The following is a 17554-nucleotide window of genomic DNA, read 5'->3' on the forward strand; positions in this document are numbered from 1 at the left end:
ATTATAGAGTTCAATAATGTTAAAACAAAGTTCAACTTTGATGAACGATAGAAATTTCAGAATGACGATGGTTTTTTCTGTGGAAAACAGTTTTACTGGTCATTTAATTTATCTATCGTTTGTCAACGGATTTTTGGCACTTTTCAATACGTTTTGTACGTTATGTTATTCCTAAAATGTCTTCAAGACAACTATTACAAGTGTTTGATAAGTACCAAAAGGCAAGAAGAGAATTCGTACAGACTGTAGCTGAGCAAGCAAGTAGATCCGAAAATATAACAAATTTAATGGATTGTGGTGTACTTTCATTACTTCGTCCATTACTTCTTGATAAAGTCCCTGCGATCCAACAAACTGCTGCTCTTGCTATAGGACGCCTTGCTAATTATAGTGAACAAATAGCAGAACAAATCGTTGAATCAGGAATTCTTCCAGAAATTGTTAATGGTCTTAGTACAAACGAAAACTATTATAAGCGTAATGCATGTTTCGTTATACGTACAATTTCTAAGCATTCTACTAGCCTTGCTCAGAAATGTGTTGATGCTGGAGCACTTGATCCTCTTGTCAAATGTCTTGAATCTTTTGACAACAAGGTACGTGAATCAGCTGCATGGGCCTTAGGCTTTATTGCCACTCATTCACCTGATCTTGCTCAATCAGTTGTTGATGCAAATGCCGTCCAATTCCTTATTACAGCTGTTCAAGACCCCGAACTTTCACTTCGCCGTATCTCTGTTGCCACTTTAGGTGATATTGCCAAGCATAACGCCGAACTTGCACAATCAGTAATTGATTCACGAGCCATTCCAAACATTGCTCCATTACTTGGCGTAGCGGATCCCAAACTTAAGCAACAAGTCTGCACCACTCTTGCGCACATTGCCAAGCATTCAGTTGATTCAGCTGAACTTGTTGTCGAAGGCGAAATCTTTCCGAATGCACTTCGTTGTCTTAAAGACAAAGACAAAAACGTCCGTAAAGCCGCTGCGACACTTATTCGAGAGATTGTTAAACATACGCAAGAACTTGCACAACTTGTAATCAACATTGGTGGTGCTGCAGCACTTGTCCAATATCTTAAACCAGAGATGGGTAATGATCCATTACATGCGATAATGTCCATCGGTTACATTGCCTCATTTTCACAAACACTTGCTACAGCATTAATAAATGAAGGAGCACCAGCAGCAGTGTTAAATGTATTTGTTTCATCTAAACTTGATTATGTTAAAGCAGCAGCTGCTTGGACATTAGGACAACTTGGAAAGCATTCACCTGAACATGCTTCAACTTTAACATCTTTAAATGCACTTTCATTATTATTAGATGCACATAATGATAAAAATGCTTCAGAAGATTTAAAGTTGAAGACAAAAAGAGCACTAAAATTCATCATCGAAAAAACAACTGAAATCGAGGCATTACAACCTCTAATTACAACAGCGCCTGAAAATATTTTGAAATATGCTCTCGAACAAATATCGAAACTATTGCCAAAGAATCCAAAGGCAAGAGTTCCATTCGTAACTTCGGGTGGATTCCAAGCAGTACAAAAGATACAAGCAGAGCCCGGATCAAAATTAAGAGATTATATAGACGCTATTAATAATTGTTATCCTGAACAAGCTGTGAGATATTATTCGCCTCAATATCCACAGGCTTTAATTAAGGAAATAGAATCTTATGAAAACTAAAATATGATTTGAATCAATCTTTAACGGTTTTATCTAAACGTTTTTTATGAACGTTAATGTTTATTTCAATTTTCCATTTGTGAAAAAAAAAATGAAACAAAATGAGACAACGCAAAATGAACAAAAACATCTATTTGTTAATGGCGCTAAAAGAGTAGTAGTTCCAAATGAATGCGCTTCTGGTACTCCTCAACATTTTATTCAATATTACATTTCACAACAAAAACAGATCGATAAAAGAGAACAGGAAAAGGAAAGTATGAAAGAAGAAGAGGATGAAAAAAATATAGGAATTTCAAGACTAAATGAACCATCTTTAAAATGCCTTGAAATCAGACATGAAGAACTAAAAGAATGTTTCGAAGAATTAAAAAAGTTTATTTCACCAGGACAGAAACTTGTAACTGAGAAAAAGAACAAAAAGAAATCAAAGACAAATTTACAATCGTTAATTTTAGCTATAGTTCTAATCTTTATCGAAATCGTTATTGTATGGTTTGTATTTTTCTTTGGCAAATTCTAATCAATTGTTTGATTTAAATGAACATTTCTATTTTATTTGTAATAGAAGTTAATAAATCATCTATTTCTAAAAGCACTTTCACTTTTAATTCCATAATCAATTTGATATTAATATTTAATGAAAAATTGAAATTTCAATATTTTTTAATTGTTGCCAAATAATATAACACATTTAATTTTTTTTATTTTGTTATATCATATTTGATTTGCTTACATACATTTCATTTTAAATCTATTAACAATGAACAAATTATTTCATCTTTTTGAATTTTCATATATATAATATATTATATTATTATTTTAAAAACAGAAGCCTGCGTAGCATAGTGGTTATTGCGTTCGCCTTGTAAGCGAAAGGTCGGCGGTCCGACTCCGCTCGCAGGCAATTTTTTTGATTTATATCAAATTTTTTTTCCCATATTCAATATGATCTCGTCATTGAGTGAACAAATTGGACCATTTTTCTTATTTAAAAAATTTATTAATTTATCCCTTACTTCAGCATTTGCTTTATACTCATACTACGCTTATCGTCCTTCTTCGTTACCTTAAACACAGCCATATCGAAGTCCTCCTGTGTCACGTGTACTCTTCTTTCTCTCAGCGCGAACATTCCCGCCTCTGTACACACGGCCTTTAGCTCAGCGCCGGAAGCGCCGCTTGTTTCCGCAGCAATTCTTTTGAGGTCAATACCTCGTTGGAGATTCATTCTTCTCGAATGGATTCGCAAAATCTGCAGTCTACCGGCATCGCCTGGGTTTGGAAACTCTATTTTCCTGTCAATTCTTCCTGGGCGTAACAATGCTTGATCCAAACAATCGATTCGATTTGTTGCCATAATAACTTTGATGTTGTTGGATGACTCAAATCCATCAAGTTGGTTCAACAATTCAAGCATCGTACGTTGTACTTCACTGTCACTACGTTTGCCTTGGCCTCGACTGCTTCCGATTGAATCAATTTCATCCATGAAAATAATGGATGGAGCATGCTGACGTGCCATTACAAAGAGTTCTCGAACCATTCGTGCTCCTTCACCAATATATTTTTGTACAAGTTCAGATCCTGATACTCGAATAAATGTTGTATCAGTGTGGTGAGCAACTGCACGTGCTAAAAGAGTTTTTCCTGTTCCTGGTGGACCATATAAAAGAACACCTTTTGGTTGGGCAATACCGACTGATTCAAATAATTCTGGATGCTTGATAGGAAGTTCAATAACCTCTTTGATTTCTTTAATTTGTTTGTCACAGCCACCAATCATTTCGTATGTGGAATCTGGAACTTTATCGACTTTCATTAAGGCAACTAATGGATCCACTTTAGTGGGTAAAATACGATGCAGAACAGAAGTATCACTACGAAGAGCAACACGTGTGCCAGATTGAACTCCACTGATATCAACATCGTCATCAACCATTACAAGGTATTTGCCTTCATGATTATTACTAACAAGAGCTCTATTTTTACCTACTTTTTTGATGAGTTCTGCTACATCAGATGGATTTTCTTGAAGATGAAAAATTTCATCTTTTAAATCTCTGACTTGCATGTTTAATTCATTTCTTTGTGCTTGAAGACGAGCAATGTTACGTTTCTTCTCGCTCATTATGGATTCTAGTTCTACAATACGTGCACTGATAAATGGGATTTGATCCATATTTTTGTCAAAACCGTAACGATACGTTACATGCAACAATCCGACCAACTTGAGAAAGGGTAAAATTTACCGTTTTAAGGTTTTTGAGGTAAACGGTTCTCGGGAAAGAATTCTTTCAGTTGTAATTGGTGATTCTGTAACATCGATTGGATCTTATGCATTTTTTCATTGTACAAATTTAAAATCAGTTATAATTGGAGAAAATATTTTTTATGATAAGGGTGTTGAAACTATTTACTATTATCCAATAGGTAAAAAAGGTAATTCATATGAAATTCCTTCCGTAGTTACTTCTATTAGATTTCATTTTATGGTTTGAATTTGGAAGAGAATACCCAAACAGATTTTACAGATATAGATATTAGTTTTGGGAAAAGCATGTTATACAATTTGTTGATGCAAAAAAAATTGAAAAAGTATTATTAATCCTTGTGTGTTGAAATTTTATTATAATAATTCAAATGAAATAAGAAGTAACTCTCTAGCCCTTGTCGAAACTTAAGTTTAGGTTTATTTGACTTGATACTTAGAGGTAATTGGAAATTAAATTTTTGATATTGAATATTGCTCGCTAATTTTAAGGTCTCTTGAGTGCCCACCATATGCCCGTACAAACATATATGCAATAAATGTGAAAGAAATTGGGTCCGCATGGAACCAAGGAGTGAGCGATATTTTTTACATGCTATTGAAAAAGTTTGTATAAACCACTGACATCTGTTTTTTATTATCAAAACGTTATTTACCAAAAAATTTTTCAATGAAAATTTTCATTGAAAAAGTTTGATTGAATAATTTTTCAATGTTTAACATCAGACGTTAAATGGATATTTTTTGAGCAAAAAAATTAATGTACTTTTTTCAAAAAGAAGTTTAACTAATTTGGATTGGAATCATTCATAAATATAAAAGAATGACTTACTGAGACACATTTTTCCCAAAACTAATATCTAATTCTTCTGTCGAATGAAAAGAAAATTTTTGCGCTATTATAAATATGATCCTTATGATTCTTATTAAATGTGCACATTTAAGATAAACACAAAATAATTTTGGAATGTTTTGTGTATACCATTACTTTTTGGATTAAATGTTAAGTCCATCTATTGTTTCTTCGTTGTTGCACCATCAGAAAAAGGTTTTTCAATAGAGACCAGAAATGTCAATATAATTTTATACACAAACATCATGAAAAAAAGCTGGATGAACAATGGTCAACTTAATTTATCCACACCTTTTCCACTTGATTTTCATCAAATTATTTGGAAAATAAGTCACTATGTAAGCCTTGATATATTGATGAAGTACAGAAATTTCAAAATCAAACAATTGATTATCAAATATAAGCAAGCATTGCAAAACCTAGTATACCTTTACGTGGCTTTTTAGCTTTTTCTAATATGACACATCTTTTTTCAATTTTTTTGATTTCTTATTTAAGGATGGGTGAATTCAGACACATCACGATTAAATTATATTCAAAAAGTTTACATACGATCAAAACATATTCAACCATTTTTAAATTCCAAAATCAGTTCAAGATTTTAATTTTATATAAAATTATCCATTGTAATTTCATTTTTTTTAGCCTATTTAAATCATAAAATGAGATATTTTTGTATAATAAGATTTGAATCTCTATTTTAATGATATCTCTGATGATATTAAAAAACTTTAATACTAACATTACTTCATTTTTGTTCAAGAAGTTCTTGAGCTATTTCCTGTGACCACTTCGAATTTCTTATATTATCAATTGCTGCTAGAAATAATTTAAATAATTTCCAAATGTTATTTTAGAATATTAAATTATCAAAATAAATATCATTCAAAGAAAATGAATGTTTTTAATATTAATATCTATTCCTTTTTGTTCTAGAAGTAATTTCACTACTTCTGTATAACCATTTTCAGATGCCAAAATAAGTGCTGTTCTAAATAATTTAAATGATTTCCAAATATTATTTTGTAATTTTAAATTATTATAATAAATTTCAAATAAAACAAATAAATATCTTTAGCATTAATATCAATTCCTTCTTGTTCAAGAAGTAATTTAACTATTTTTGTATGACCATTATAAGATGCTCTCATAAGTGCTGTTTCAAATAATTTAAATCAATTCCAATCATTATTTTATAATATTAAATTATTAAAATAAATATTAAATAAAACAAATAAATACTTTTAGCATTAATATCAATTCCTTTTTGTTCAAGAAGTAATTTAACTATTTCTATATGACCATTTTCAGATGCTTCCATAAGTGCTGTTTTAAATAATTTAAATAATTTCCAAATATTATATTGAGATATTAAATTATTAAAATAATTTATATCTTTAGCATTAATATCAATACCTTTTTGTTCAAGAAGTAATTTAACTATTTCTGTATCACCATTTTCAGATGCTCTAATAAGTGCTGTTTTAAATAACTTAAATAATTTCCAAATATTATTTTGAAATAAAAAATTATTAAAATAAATTTCAAATAAAACAAATAAATATCCCTAGTATTAATATGATTTCCTTTTTGTTCAAGAAGTAATTTAACTATTTCTATATGACCATTTTCAGATGCTCTAATAAGTGCTGTTCTAAATAATTTAAATAATTTCCAAATATTATTTTGAAATATAAAATTATTAAAATAAATTTTAAATAAAACAAATAAATATCTTGAGCATTGATTTTAATTCCTCTCTTTTTCAGGAATAATTTAACAATATCAGTATGACCATTTTTAGATGCATACATAAGTGCTGTTCTAAATTTTTCAAATGATTTCGGAATATTATATTAAAATATTAAATTATTAAAATAAATTTTAAATAAAACAAATAAATATCTTTAGCATTGATTTGTATTCCTATTTTGTCAATGAGTAATTTAACAATTTCTATATGACCATTTTCAGATGCATAAATAAGAGGTGTTTTAAATCTTATAAATGATTCTCAAATAATATTTTGAGATATAAAATTATTTAAATAAATATCTAATTGTATAAATAAATATCTTTAGCATTGATTTTATTTTTCTTTATGAAAAGTTTAGCCATATCTATAAAACCATGTTTAGCTGCCCAAATAAGTGCTGTCTGAAATAATTTACACAATTTCCAAATATCATCATAAAACATCAAATTATTTAAATAAATTTCAAACAAAATAAATAAACATTTTCACCAGTTACATCGATTCCTTTTTGTGTAACAAATAATTTAACTATTTCTGGATAATTTTTACTGAATGCAAAAATAAAAGCTGTTTGATATTATTTAAATGATCATTAAGCAATATTTTGGAATATTATGTTGTTAAAACAAATATTATATAAAGCAAATAAATATTTTTAGCATTAATATGAATTTTTTTATTATCAATGAGTAATTTAACAATATCTTCATAACCTTTTTCTGTAGCAAAAATAAGAGCTGTATTAAATATTGTTAATAGTCTCCAAATATTATTTAGAAATATTTTGAGATTAAAATAATCTTTGAATAGTAGAAACAAACATCTTTTGAATTGATATCAAATAAATTACGTTCAAGATAAAATTTAACAGTTTCGTATTGTCCAGAATCACATGCATACATGAATGCTGTTTTAATAATTTTTAATAAACACCTTAAAATTAATAAACAACCAAAAAGATTTCCGAAAAACATTAAACTTTTCATTTAAACATCTGTTGTAGTTATATTTACACCTTTCTTTATTAGGATTTTAATGATTTCTATGTTACCACATGAAGATGCATACATAAAAGCTGTTATAAACAAACAAAATAAACTCCAAAACATGACAATATATATCAAATTAAAAAAATAAATTTTATATCAAATAATAAAATATTTTTAGCATTAATATCAATTCCTTTTTGTTCTAGAAGTAATTTAACAATTTCAAGATTACCGCATTGAGATGCCTTTATAAGTGCTGTATCAAATATTTCAAGTATTTTCCAAATATTGATATTAAACCTTAAATTTTTAAGGCTATTATTGTATGAAATAAAAAAATTTCAGCTTCATTAATATATATTCCTTTTTGTTCAAGAAGTAATTTAACGATTTCTATGTGACCTTCTTTTGATGCTAGCATAAGAGCAGTATTAAATAAAGCAAGTCAATACCAAACATTATTTTAAAACATTGAATTATTTAGATAATTTCTAAATGTAATAAGTAAATTTCTTTTTCATTTAAATCAATTGATTTTTGTTCAAGAAGTAATTTAACAATTTCTTTGTGGCCTTCTTTTGATGATAAGATAAGTGCAGAATTAAATAATTACAATATTTTTTAAATATTTTTTTGTTACTTCAGATCATTGATAAGAATTTCATATAAAAAAATTGAATATCTTTGATATTAATTTTAATTTTTTCTTGTTGAAGAAGTAATTTAACTATTTCTGTATGTCCATTTTTTGATGCTAACATGAGTGCTGTCCAAAATAACTAAAATTTTATACCAAATTTTAAATTTAAACAATATAAAATTTAAATAAACTTCAAAACAAATAAAGATATATCTTTAGAATTAATATGAACACCTTTTTGTTCAAGAATTAAAGAAACTATTTTTGTCACTCCTTTTTTGGAAGCAACTCTAAGTGCTGTATCATGTGTTTAAAATAATTTCTAAATGTTAATTTGAAATCCAAAATCCAAAAAAGAAATTTTTTATATGTAAAACAAATATTTTCATTAATATCGATTCCTTCTTTCTTTGCAAATTTTATAAGTTCATCAACAGGTTTAATATTTTCGTCAATTTCATCTTCTTCATCTTCATTTTTATCTTCTTCTTTGTTGCTTTCATCATTAATTAAAGGTTTTCCATCATCTTGTTGAGAATTTTTATAAATGAATTCTAAGTATTCAGGTGGTTCTTCTTTCTTTTCTGTTAATTTTACAATGTCATCAATATTTTCTAATATATATCTTTCTGTATCACGATTATCACATTCAGTTGGAGCACCATGTAATAACCTATGTGAACCGTTCATTTTAACAGCTTTGTTATTTTTGAATACGATCTCCCATTGATATATAATTTATTAATGAATGATTATTAACAAATATTTTGTTAATAGATTTTTTATTCAATTTAATTTTCATATTAGAAGCTTTACCTGATGAAACAACTTTCGACATCAAAATTGATTGTTTTCGTTCTTTACATGTAACTATTTGATAGAATGTCCAATAAATATCATTTCTTTATAATAGTTGTTCTTATATTTGTCACCATTAATTCCTTTAAAATGTGATATAATTTCTTTGGCTGCATTATAATATCCTTCATGCATTTTACATCCTTCAATTACATAATTATCATTACCTTCAACTGGTTGATTCTTCATTGATATCATAGTATCCTTAAGTGTGGAAAGATCTGAACCATCAATCCAGATAAAAAGAGATATTTCACCTTGAGAATTAATATATTTTAAATATCTAAATTTCGGCGTTAATTTATCAATTGTTATATCATATGTTTTAGATACATTAAATGTATAATGAATCCCTTGATCATGAAACTGTATGATATCTTCTAATTCACCTAATTCTTTGATTTTTCCATAAAGTTTAATAATTCCAACAGAAGAAATAGTTTTTGTTATATTAGGTATTTTCATTGGAGATAATTGCTTTTGTTCAGTTATAGACATTTTTGCCTGAGATTATTTTGCAACAAATGGTTAAAGAAAAAAAATGCCATACTATTGAAATTTATATGGTTTATTATTTGGTCATCCAATTTTACGATCAAAATCACAAAAAGTTGTTTTATAAATAAGTCAAAATAAGATGCTGTAACCAAATAAACGGTCGTTTCGAATCAGAAAATCAATTTTTTTCTCATTTTCCACTGAACTAAATATAAAGAAATATAAATAAGGAGATATTGTATACAATAAAATTATTAGAGTCAAAATTTGTTATCTCAGTTTTTTATTAGCAATCTCCAAAATTTCAAAATGCTTTTTTAAGCTTTAGAATTAATAACAGAAGTTAAAATTCAAAATATACATAGAACTAATAATGGTTAATATCAATTTATATAATTTTTGTTTTGTTTTCATTTAGTTTTTAAGTTATACAAGATTTTCAATATCTAGAGACCAGAGCAAAAATTCCAAAATCTGTCTTTGCAATTTTTTATAATTTATTTGTGCTATAAATAGGATAATTCTTGAAACAATTTATTCATTATTGGAGGCTCTGGACAAAGAAGAACAAGTCCAGTTTTTGCTTTGATGACCGTTTGTGTATTGTATCGTACACGTATTTAATGGAAAGTTACGGAATTCTAAAAAAAATTATTATATCTTCATGAAACTTTGTCTAATGTCCTTATAAATTTATTCAATGATCAAAATTCTTCTGATTTTTATTATAAAGAGTATACATTAATTTCATTAAAATCTTTTTTTTGTGTTTTTGTGATACTTAAAAATGTTTTTCAATTCACATGTCACATCATACCATTGAAATTTGTTGTTGGTTAAATGGAAAATTTCTCTAAAATGTACGAAAGAATTTTGATAAAACCTTAAATACAAAATATTGATTGTATTCTATTTAATGGTACTTCAAATTTTAAAATATCATTATGGGATTTTTTGTAAAAAATCGACATAATATCATATGAAAAAAAATTAAACATGGTGTAAAATTTTATATAAAAACAATTCCATTATAACTTTACTATTATTTGATAATAAATGAACCAAAATATTCAATTAAAATAAAAATATTTCAATATTATGAGAATTTCAAAATTACAAAAAGAGACATCATAACATTTTTATTATTCAGATAACAATAAATAAAGTTCTTCTTTAATCCGCCTTCTAGCAGCAGCAATATCCCTTTGGGAGAATGAATGCAGGTTATGTTATGATAACATTGAAATTATTGGAAGATTAATTTATAGAAACATTTTCAAATAAATATATTATTTCAATGTTGTTTTCATCTATTCCATATTTCATCACTGAATATGTGAAATATTTGTTCTTTTTGAAATTGTAATAGTTCTTATCATATTTATTATTCATACTAAATAAATATAAAAATGAAGAAAATGTGATAGGTGTTGAAACAAATGATAATACAACAGAAGGGTTTTCTATTATTAATCAATGTCAAGCATTGCTGAAGATCCATTTGTTGAAGATTTCAAAGAAGATCATTTTGTTAATATATTAAACAATTTAATAACTTTTTAACTTTCCTTTTTTTTTAATAAGTTATCACAAAAAAGCATAATTTAACCACTTTCACGGGCAAGAAATTTGACAGCATAAACGATTAAATTTTTCACAATATTTTTATCGTTATATGTGAATATTTAAGGTTTTTGAACAATAATTTATTGATCAGGAAAAACCAATTTCTACAAGCACAAGAACGACTTAACTTGCATAAAACCATTTATTTGACAAAAAATTAAAATAAATTTATATAGTATATTTACACAATGATTAATCAGCAACAAACATAGGATTATGGATTGCTTTTCTCAACTGACTTGTCCTCTGCAACAATGAGAGGAACTACAATATTTGGTAAATTAAGAATTCTATCTGGAATCAATTCAACATCAATTGGCACACCTCTGATTCTTCTTCCTCTCATGACACGCACAGCATTCATTGCATCTTCCTCTGTATCAAATTGAACATATGCAGTGTAACCACGAACTTCAATTTGTCTGATAAATCCAGTTTCACGAAAATCATTCCAAATATTTCTATCATGTAGGAGTTCATAAGGATAATTTTTGACGGAAATTGTTTTTGAATGCATTCTACCTGGTTCATATCTATTTTGTGAATTTTGTGGAAAATCATAAATAAACACTTCAACAGGTCCGTGCCTTGTTTGCGTGTTGTTAAATGCGGATACAAACTCTTTGGCACGAGAAATTGAGTTAAAATATATAAAGCAATAATTTGAAAAAACATCAAAATGTTCATAATCATCAAATCCACTTCGAACAAAATTTTCTAGCATGCGTCCTGGTTCATCAAAAATAGGACGGATCAAAACTGGAACAGCTTTCTCCATCTATTAATGCTCAAACAAAGCTTGTCAATTTGAAGAAATCCAAATGCCAGGAAAAACATAAGTAAAAGAACAAAAAATAGCACTATTTTGTACTCTTCATCACAGCTTCTATAGGTGTAGTAACTAATGTTTTATTTAATTGGTTTGATCAATCTTATGATAATAATTATTTTTCATCTACTGAGTAAATATCAATCACTGGTTGTCTTCAATAAAGTTGTTGCATCTTAAATCGATTCATCACTTAAATAACCCCATAATAAGAAAATTAGCGAAGTAATTACTTTGCTTGAAATGTCATATGAAATAATATTCTGAAAAAGTAAAAATTAGTATAACTTTTTTGTTTAGAGTGTGATTGCACGTGATGGGCAACGGCTGTAGCAAAGGCCACACCTGAAGCAAAGTTCTCCATTACATTCGGCAATTCCATCATCGTTGAGTTTCATTGCCTCGTAAAGACATGATGTAACGCATGTTCCACAACCAACACACTTGGACTTGTCAACCTTTGGTGGGTTGATTTGCTTGTATTGTGGTTGCTTCAAGCCGAGGCCAATTAATTCTTCAACATTCTTGTAACCATGTTCCTTCATCCATTCCTTCATTTCTTCTGCGATTTGTCCATAGACATCACGGCCTTGAACAATGGCAGCTGTGCAAATACCTAAGCCAGAAGCACCAGCCATGAGATATTCAATGGCATCTCTTCCATTGTAAATACCACCAACACCAATAATTGGTAAATCGCATTCTCTAGCAACATCGTAAACAACACGCATGGCAAGTGGCTTGATAGCTGGACCTGAAACCCATCCGTATTTGGTAGCACTTCCCATATATGGAGCACCACCACGTTCAATGTCGAGGGCAAGGCATGGGCCAAATGAGTTAACGCATGTAAGAGCTGATGCGCCTGCTTCCTTGGCTGCTTTGGCAGCTTTTGGAGCATCACGGAATGGAGAAAGCTTGACAATGATTGGCTTGCCACCAGATCCTTTGATGGCTGCTCTGATAGCATCTTGCATTGGCTTTGGATCATCGGCGATATAGTGAGTTGAAAGTTCAATTGCATCTGCAAATGGAGCAACTTTTGGTGCACAGTGTGCAATATCTTCAGCTGTGTAACCCATTGAAGCAACAAGTGGGATCTTGGCAGCATTGCAAGCTTCACGGATCTTTGGATATTCATGATCAATCCATTGTTCGAGTGTTAATTCAGTCCAAAGTTCGGTGTTAAGGAAGTACTTGTGATCTTGGTTTTCCATCATATTTGGTTGTGGAACTGGTGCTGGGCCAACAGATACAGTCTTTGTAACCATAACACCGCATCCTCCTTTGATGCAATCAATGCATGCTTTGGCATCACGGACTGGAGGTCCTGGGGCTGGCATAAGTGGGTTCTTGACGGTGAATCCGAGGAACTTGGTCTGAAGAGACATCCAGAAATAGTGAAGTGAAAATCAATTCGATCGTTCTGGCAATCTATTCAATTTTGAGAGGAATGAAAACGACAACATTTGTAAAAATGAGAGAAATATAAAAGTTGAACAAATATAAAAAATATTGTTTATGGAAAGGTTAACTCATGGAAACATAAACATTTTGCATCTTAATACTTGTGACCTTATTTAAATAATGTTTATATATGATGTATTTTGGAATTTTTAACCAAAAAGAACAGCCACGAAGAAACTTTTTGAAAAGCAATTCCAAGTAAAACGATAATAAATTTACTTTGATTTGATTTTGATCCGTTTGTTGGTTAATCGTTTTTATCGGTATATTCAAAAAGTGGAATATAATTTGAATGTCCGTTAAAATAGAAAAACTTAAGATTAAATGCAATCATCGCCATACGGTTGATCTAAAAGCATTGTTGCTAAATTCTTGCTGAAAACATTTACATCTTCGCAATTTAAAAGCTTTAATTGTTTTTACAAATAAATTCTTATGATTTTAAATTTAATTTTTTTATATTATATTAAAATTCTATTAAATGAGTCATATTATTATGTTTTATAACAACAGATATAGCATAAATCTTGATCAAGATTAGTGATCTCACTCACTCGCATATTTATGGATCCCAAGACCGCTACGCCAAAAAAGTGAACTCACTTCGGTTGTGTTGATTCAATATTCTATCGAATTGAATTTCTTGTCATGTACGTTTAGGTTTTTATGGAGGCCAGAGTCGCTCTTTGATTCCATAACAGCAATATTTTACTAATTTCAGCATTTTTAAAGAAAATTACTTTTTTATACTAAATCTCAAAGTTTTTGCTTTTATAAAAGACATTTTTTCAAAATAATAAATTATTATTTTTTCCCGAATTTTACAAGCTTGAAAACAACAAAAAATGAACCACAACACAACATTGGATGTCACCTTACTTTATTTTTTAATTTTTTATTTACCATACAAATCATCTTCAAATTTCATCAATTTTTCCAAATGGCTTATGTTAACAAAGAAACGACGATAATACCAATAATATATTCCCAATTTCTTTCTAATGTAATTCCGATTTACCGATACTTCACATCATCGTGTGCCAACTTCACTGTGAAGTTGTTTAATTGTAAACGGCATTAAATGTTAACCAACGTTTTATTGTGTAAAGTATACAAATATCAGGGGAATTTCACACTTCTCACAAAAAGTGAAAAGGGCGCGTTTCCATCACTCCAAAATCATGCAGAACCTTTCACCAATATCCAAAAATCCCATACTAAGAGTGCCCATACAAGAAAAGGTTCTGGCAGAAGGTTACCAAATGACCGATTTTTTAAGAGAATCTTCAGCAAATCTTGCTGTATTGAGAAGAGACCCAACAGTTTTGACTTTTATCACTAACCATATCCCAGATATGTTGGAATGTATTTTGGCTCCACAATATGCAGATGCTTCAAAAAGAGGTATGAAAATTATTAACTTAAATATTCCTAAAATAATCGGAGCAATATGCGATAACGATAAAGCAATTGATCATTACATTCATGAATCAGTTAAAAATCCTGAGAATTTACCTTCAATTTCCAAACTTTCGGAAATAATAGAATTATGTTTAACAAATTATCCTGAAAGTATCGAAGACACATTTCATTCACTTCCGGTACTCCTTGACATTGTTGGTAATCCAATGATATATTCTTTGTTTGAGAAGTTAATCAACTTAAACAATGCAATCTTTAACAATTTTTTCAAAACCATAGACATAACCAACCAAATCATAGAGCGTATTACTTATTGGCATGATGAACCCAACTTTGAAACATCCGATTATGTCATAAATTTATACAAATTATTAATTAAGTTTTGTAGCTTATCTACTATTACAGATGATTACATTTCACCTCGTTTAATTTGTTTAGCTGCCAATCATTTTGATCATAATCTTAATAATGTAATTTCACTCCAATGGAAATTAGTTAATGTGTTAATATTACTTGTACCGGCCACAGAATTTTCGTCATTGTTTGAATTAGCCCTTGAAACGATTGAAACAGATGATAATTTTTTCTATCCTTATCAAACCGAAGCACTTCATTTTCTTACTTTATACTCAAGTTATAGCGATGTTTTCCATCATATTAATGTGGACAAACTAGTATCAACAGTATCGAGTTTATTTGAAAAATTTCCAGAACATTCATTTGTTTTATCTGAAGTATGTAACTTTATGATAACTACAATCGATATCTCAGAATATCGGCAAAGTATATCTCAACACTTTTTCCCATTGTTAGCCAAATCATTTGAAAGTGTAAACCATTCAAATCAAACATCGTTTGGAAAAGAATTTGTAAGGCAAATAATGGAAATGAGTCAAGCAGATGAAGAGCTTAAGAAACTAATTGAGCAACAGAAAGATCCATTCGAAGTTTATCAGGCAGAGATAATTTCGTATAATAAGATACTGAAGCATAATTACGGAGGTATCGGCTCCGTGCCGAACTACGTGGCGTGTACATTGCCGACTGTGTACTAATAGATATTATATAATTTTTGTGAATTATTTCGGTTTTTTATGGGGAAAATATTTTTTTTCTGTACTGTCATCCTGTGAATGAAAAGTTGATTTAAATTACAAAACATTATGTAAATACTATTTTAGAAATATTTGTTCATATTTTTTTAAAAATAAATTTAATTTTTATCTGATAAGTCTGTAGCATCAGCTTTGGAACGACAGATCAGTGTATAACTTTCGTGGTGTCTTTTCTGGTCTTCTTCTTTTCTTTTGGTTCAATGCTATGACATCACAGAGAAATATTTCTTGAAGTTTTCCGATTTCGTTTGTTTTGTTCTTTAATTAATGTGCTATGATGTTAAAATTATTGGGCCCAATAATGTGAACTTTTGTGAATTCAATGGTTAACTATTGTTTTTAATATGAAAAGTGCTTTTCAAATATCCATTGTGTAAACATTTTAAATTTTTATAAAACGTCACTTTTAATGTCAACTGTAAACGATGAAAAATCATTTGCTTCGTATTAAGAGATGAATGTGTTGTTATATATTTATACTTTGAAAATAATCATAGAATTTTAATATCTATAATCAAGGATTATTATTTTTTACTTAACAAATATTAAAATTTAGTTTGAGCTTCTTGAAGATGATGGCGACCGTTATAATAGTTCGAACTGGATGAAAGGGACAGATGTATTGTTCCAATTAGGAGCTAAATCTTATCATCTTGTTTGGATCAAGTATTTTTCAAAGCCTATTAAATTAGTCAAGGTGAAACAAAGTCAATTCACACCAATTGATAATTTTATTAATTCAATTCAGTATTCACCAACAGACACACGACTTATTAATCGAACGCTTCAAAATTGCCACACTTCAACTGAGATAACACAAAAATGCATTGAACTTTTTCATCTCAAAGATGTTGATATTCTTACTTCCTGCATCCTAGCTCAAACAGCATTAGAGCAAAATAAACAAAGTGTAAAATCAATTAATTCCAAGTATGTTGCAGATTTTATTTTTCGAGGATACATTTCCATATCTGTTCAAATTGAAAATGCAATCAAATCAGAACTCAAGCTTGGGACGCCTATTTTCCCACAACATGTTTGGAAATTAATTCATCTTCCTATTGAATATCTCATTAATAATAGTAACAATGAATTAGTTTCTGAATTTATTGAATGTCTTGATCCATTGTATGATGCATATTCCAATCACTTTAATGAAATTTTATCACTTCCTGAAAATCATTCAATATATGGCTCATTAGTTGAATTTTTAAAATTAATTGTTCCATCAAGTAGTAAGCAAAACCTCATTAAATACTTTAACTTTGTTATTGCCGTCTTTAATGCATGGCTTGAAACAAAAGAGAGCATTGATGGCTATGATTTATTTTTATCCATTTTTGAATACTTTATCATAGCACTTTTTGATCTAATTAATTCCATTAAAGTTCCACAAAAACGAAACCTTTCATATGACTTATCCAAATATTTATCGATATGTCAAGTTCAATCCGAAAGCATTGGGATGACCATTCGTATCTATGAATTATTATCATTGTTAGTTGATTCATTTGATGAACAATGTTCAATTT

The 17554-nt window shown here is 28.9% G+C and overlaps 5 protein-coding genes across 5 annotated transcripts; 2 read left to right on the top strand and 3 right to left on the bottom strand.

Moving 5' to 3' along the window:
- Window positions 1–176: 176 nt before the first annotated feature.
- GO595_010631 (Sperm-associated antigen 6) lies at window positions 177–1697 on the top strand (the record flags this gene model as incomplete). Its single annotated transcript, XM_067913331.1, has 1 exon — window positions 177–1697. One exon carries the CDS (start codon window positions 177–179, stop codon window positions 1695–1697), a length of 1521 nt encoding a protein of 506 aa, XP_067769369.1.
- A 1015-nt stretch (window positions 1698–2712) lies between these two features.
- Window positions 2713–3828, bottom strand: GO595_010632 (26S proteasome regulatory subunit 8-like A; the record flags this gene model as incomplete). Its single annotated transcript, XM_067913332.1, has 1 exon — window positions 2713–3828. The coding sequence occupies one exon, from the start codon at window positions 3826–3828 to the stop codon at window positions 2713–2715; it is 1116 nt and encodes a 371-aa protein (XP_067769370.1).
- Window positions 3829–11403: 7575 nt separating this feature from the next.
- GO595_010633 (uncharacterized protein) lies at window positions 11404–11967 on the bottom strand (the record flags this gene model as incomplete). Its single annotated transcript, XM_067913333.1, has 1 exon — window positions 11404–11967. The coding sequence occupies one exon, from the start codon at window positions 11965–11967 to the stop codon at window positions 11404–11406; it is 564 nt and encodes a 187-aa protein (XP_067769371.1).
- Window positions 11968–12314: 347 nt separating this feature from the next.
- On the bottom strand, window positions 12315–13409 carry GO595_010634 (4Fe-4S dicluster domain-containing protein; the record flags this gene model as incomplete). The annotated part of the gene is made up of 1 exon (XM_067913334.1): window positions 12315–13409. The coding sequence occupies one exon, from the start codon at window positions 13407–13409 to the stop codon at window positions 12315–12317; it is 1095 nt and encodes a 364-aa protein (XP_067769372.1).
- A 1257-nt stretch (window positions 13410–14666) lies between these two features.
- On the top strand, window positions 14667–15962 carry GO595_010635 (uncharacterized protein; the record flags this gene model as incomplete). Its single annotated transcript, XM_067913336.1, has 1 exon — window positions 14667–15962. One exon carries the CDS (start codon window positions 14667–14669, stop codon window positions 15960–15962), a length of 1296 nt encoding a protein of 431 aa, XP_067769373.1.
- Window positions 15963–17554: the final 1592 nt, after the last annotated feature.

The sequence above is a fragment of the Histomonas meleagridis genome (genome assembly GCF_020186115.1).
Source record: "Histomonas meleagridis strain 2922-C6/04-10x chromosome Unknown scaffold_61, whole genome shotgun sequence".
In the NCBI taxonomy this organism is placed as follows: domain Eukaryota; phylum Parabasalia; order Tritrichomonadida; family Dientamoebidae; genus Histomonas; species Histomonas meleagridis.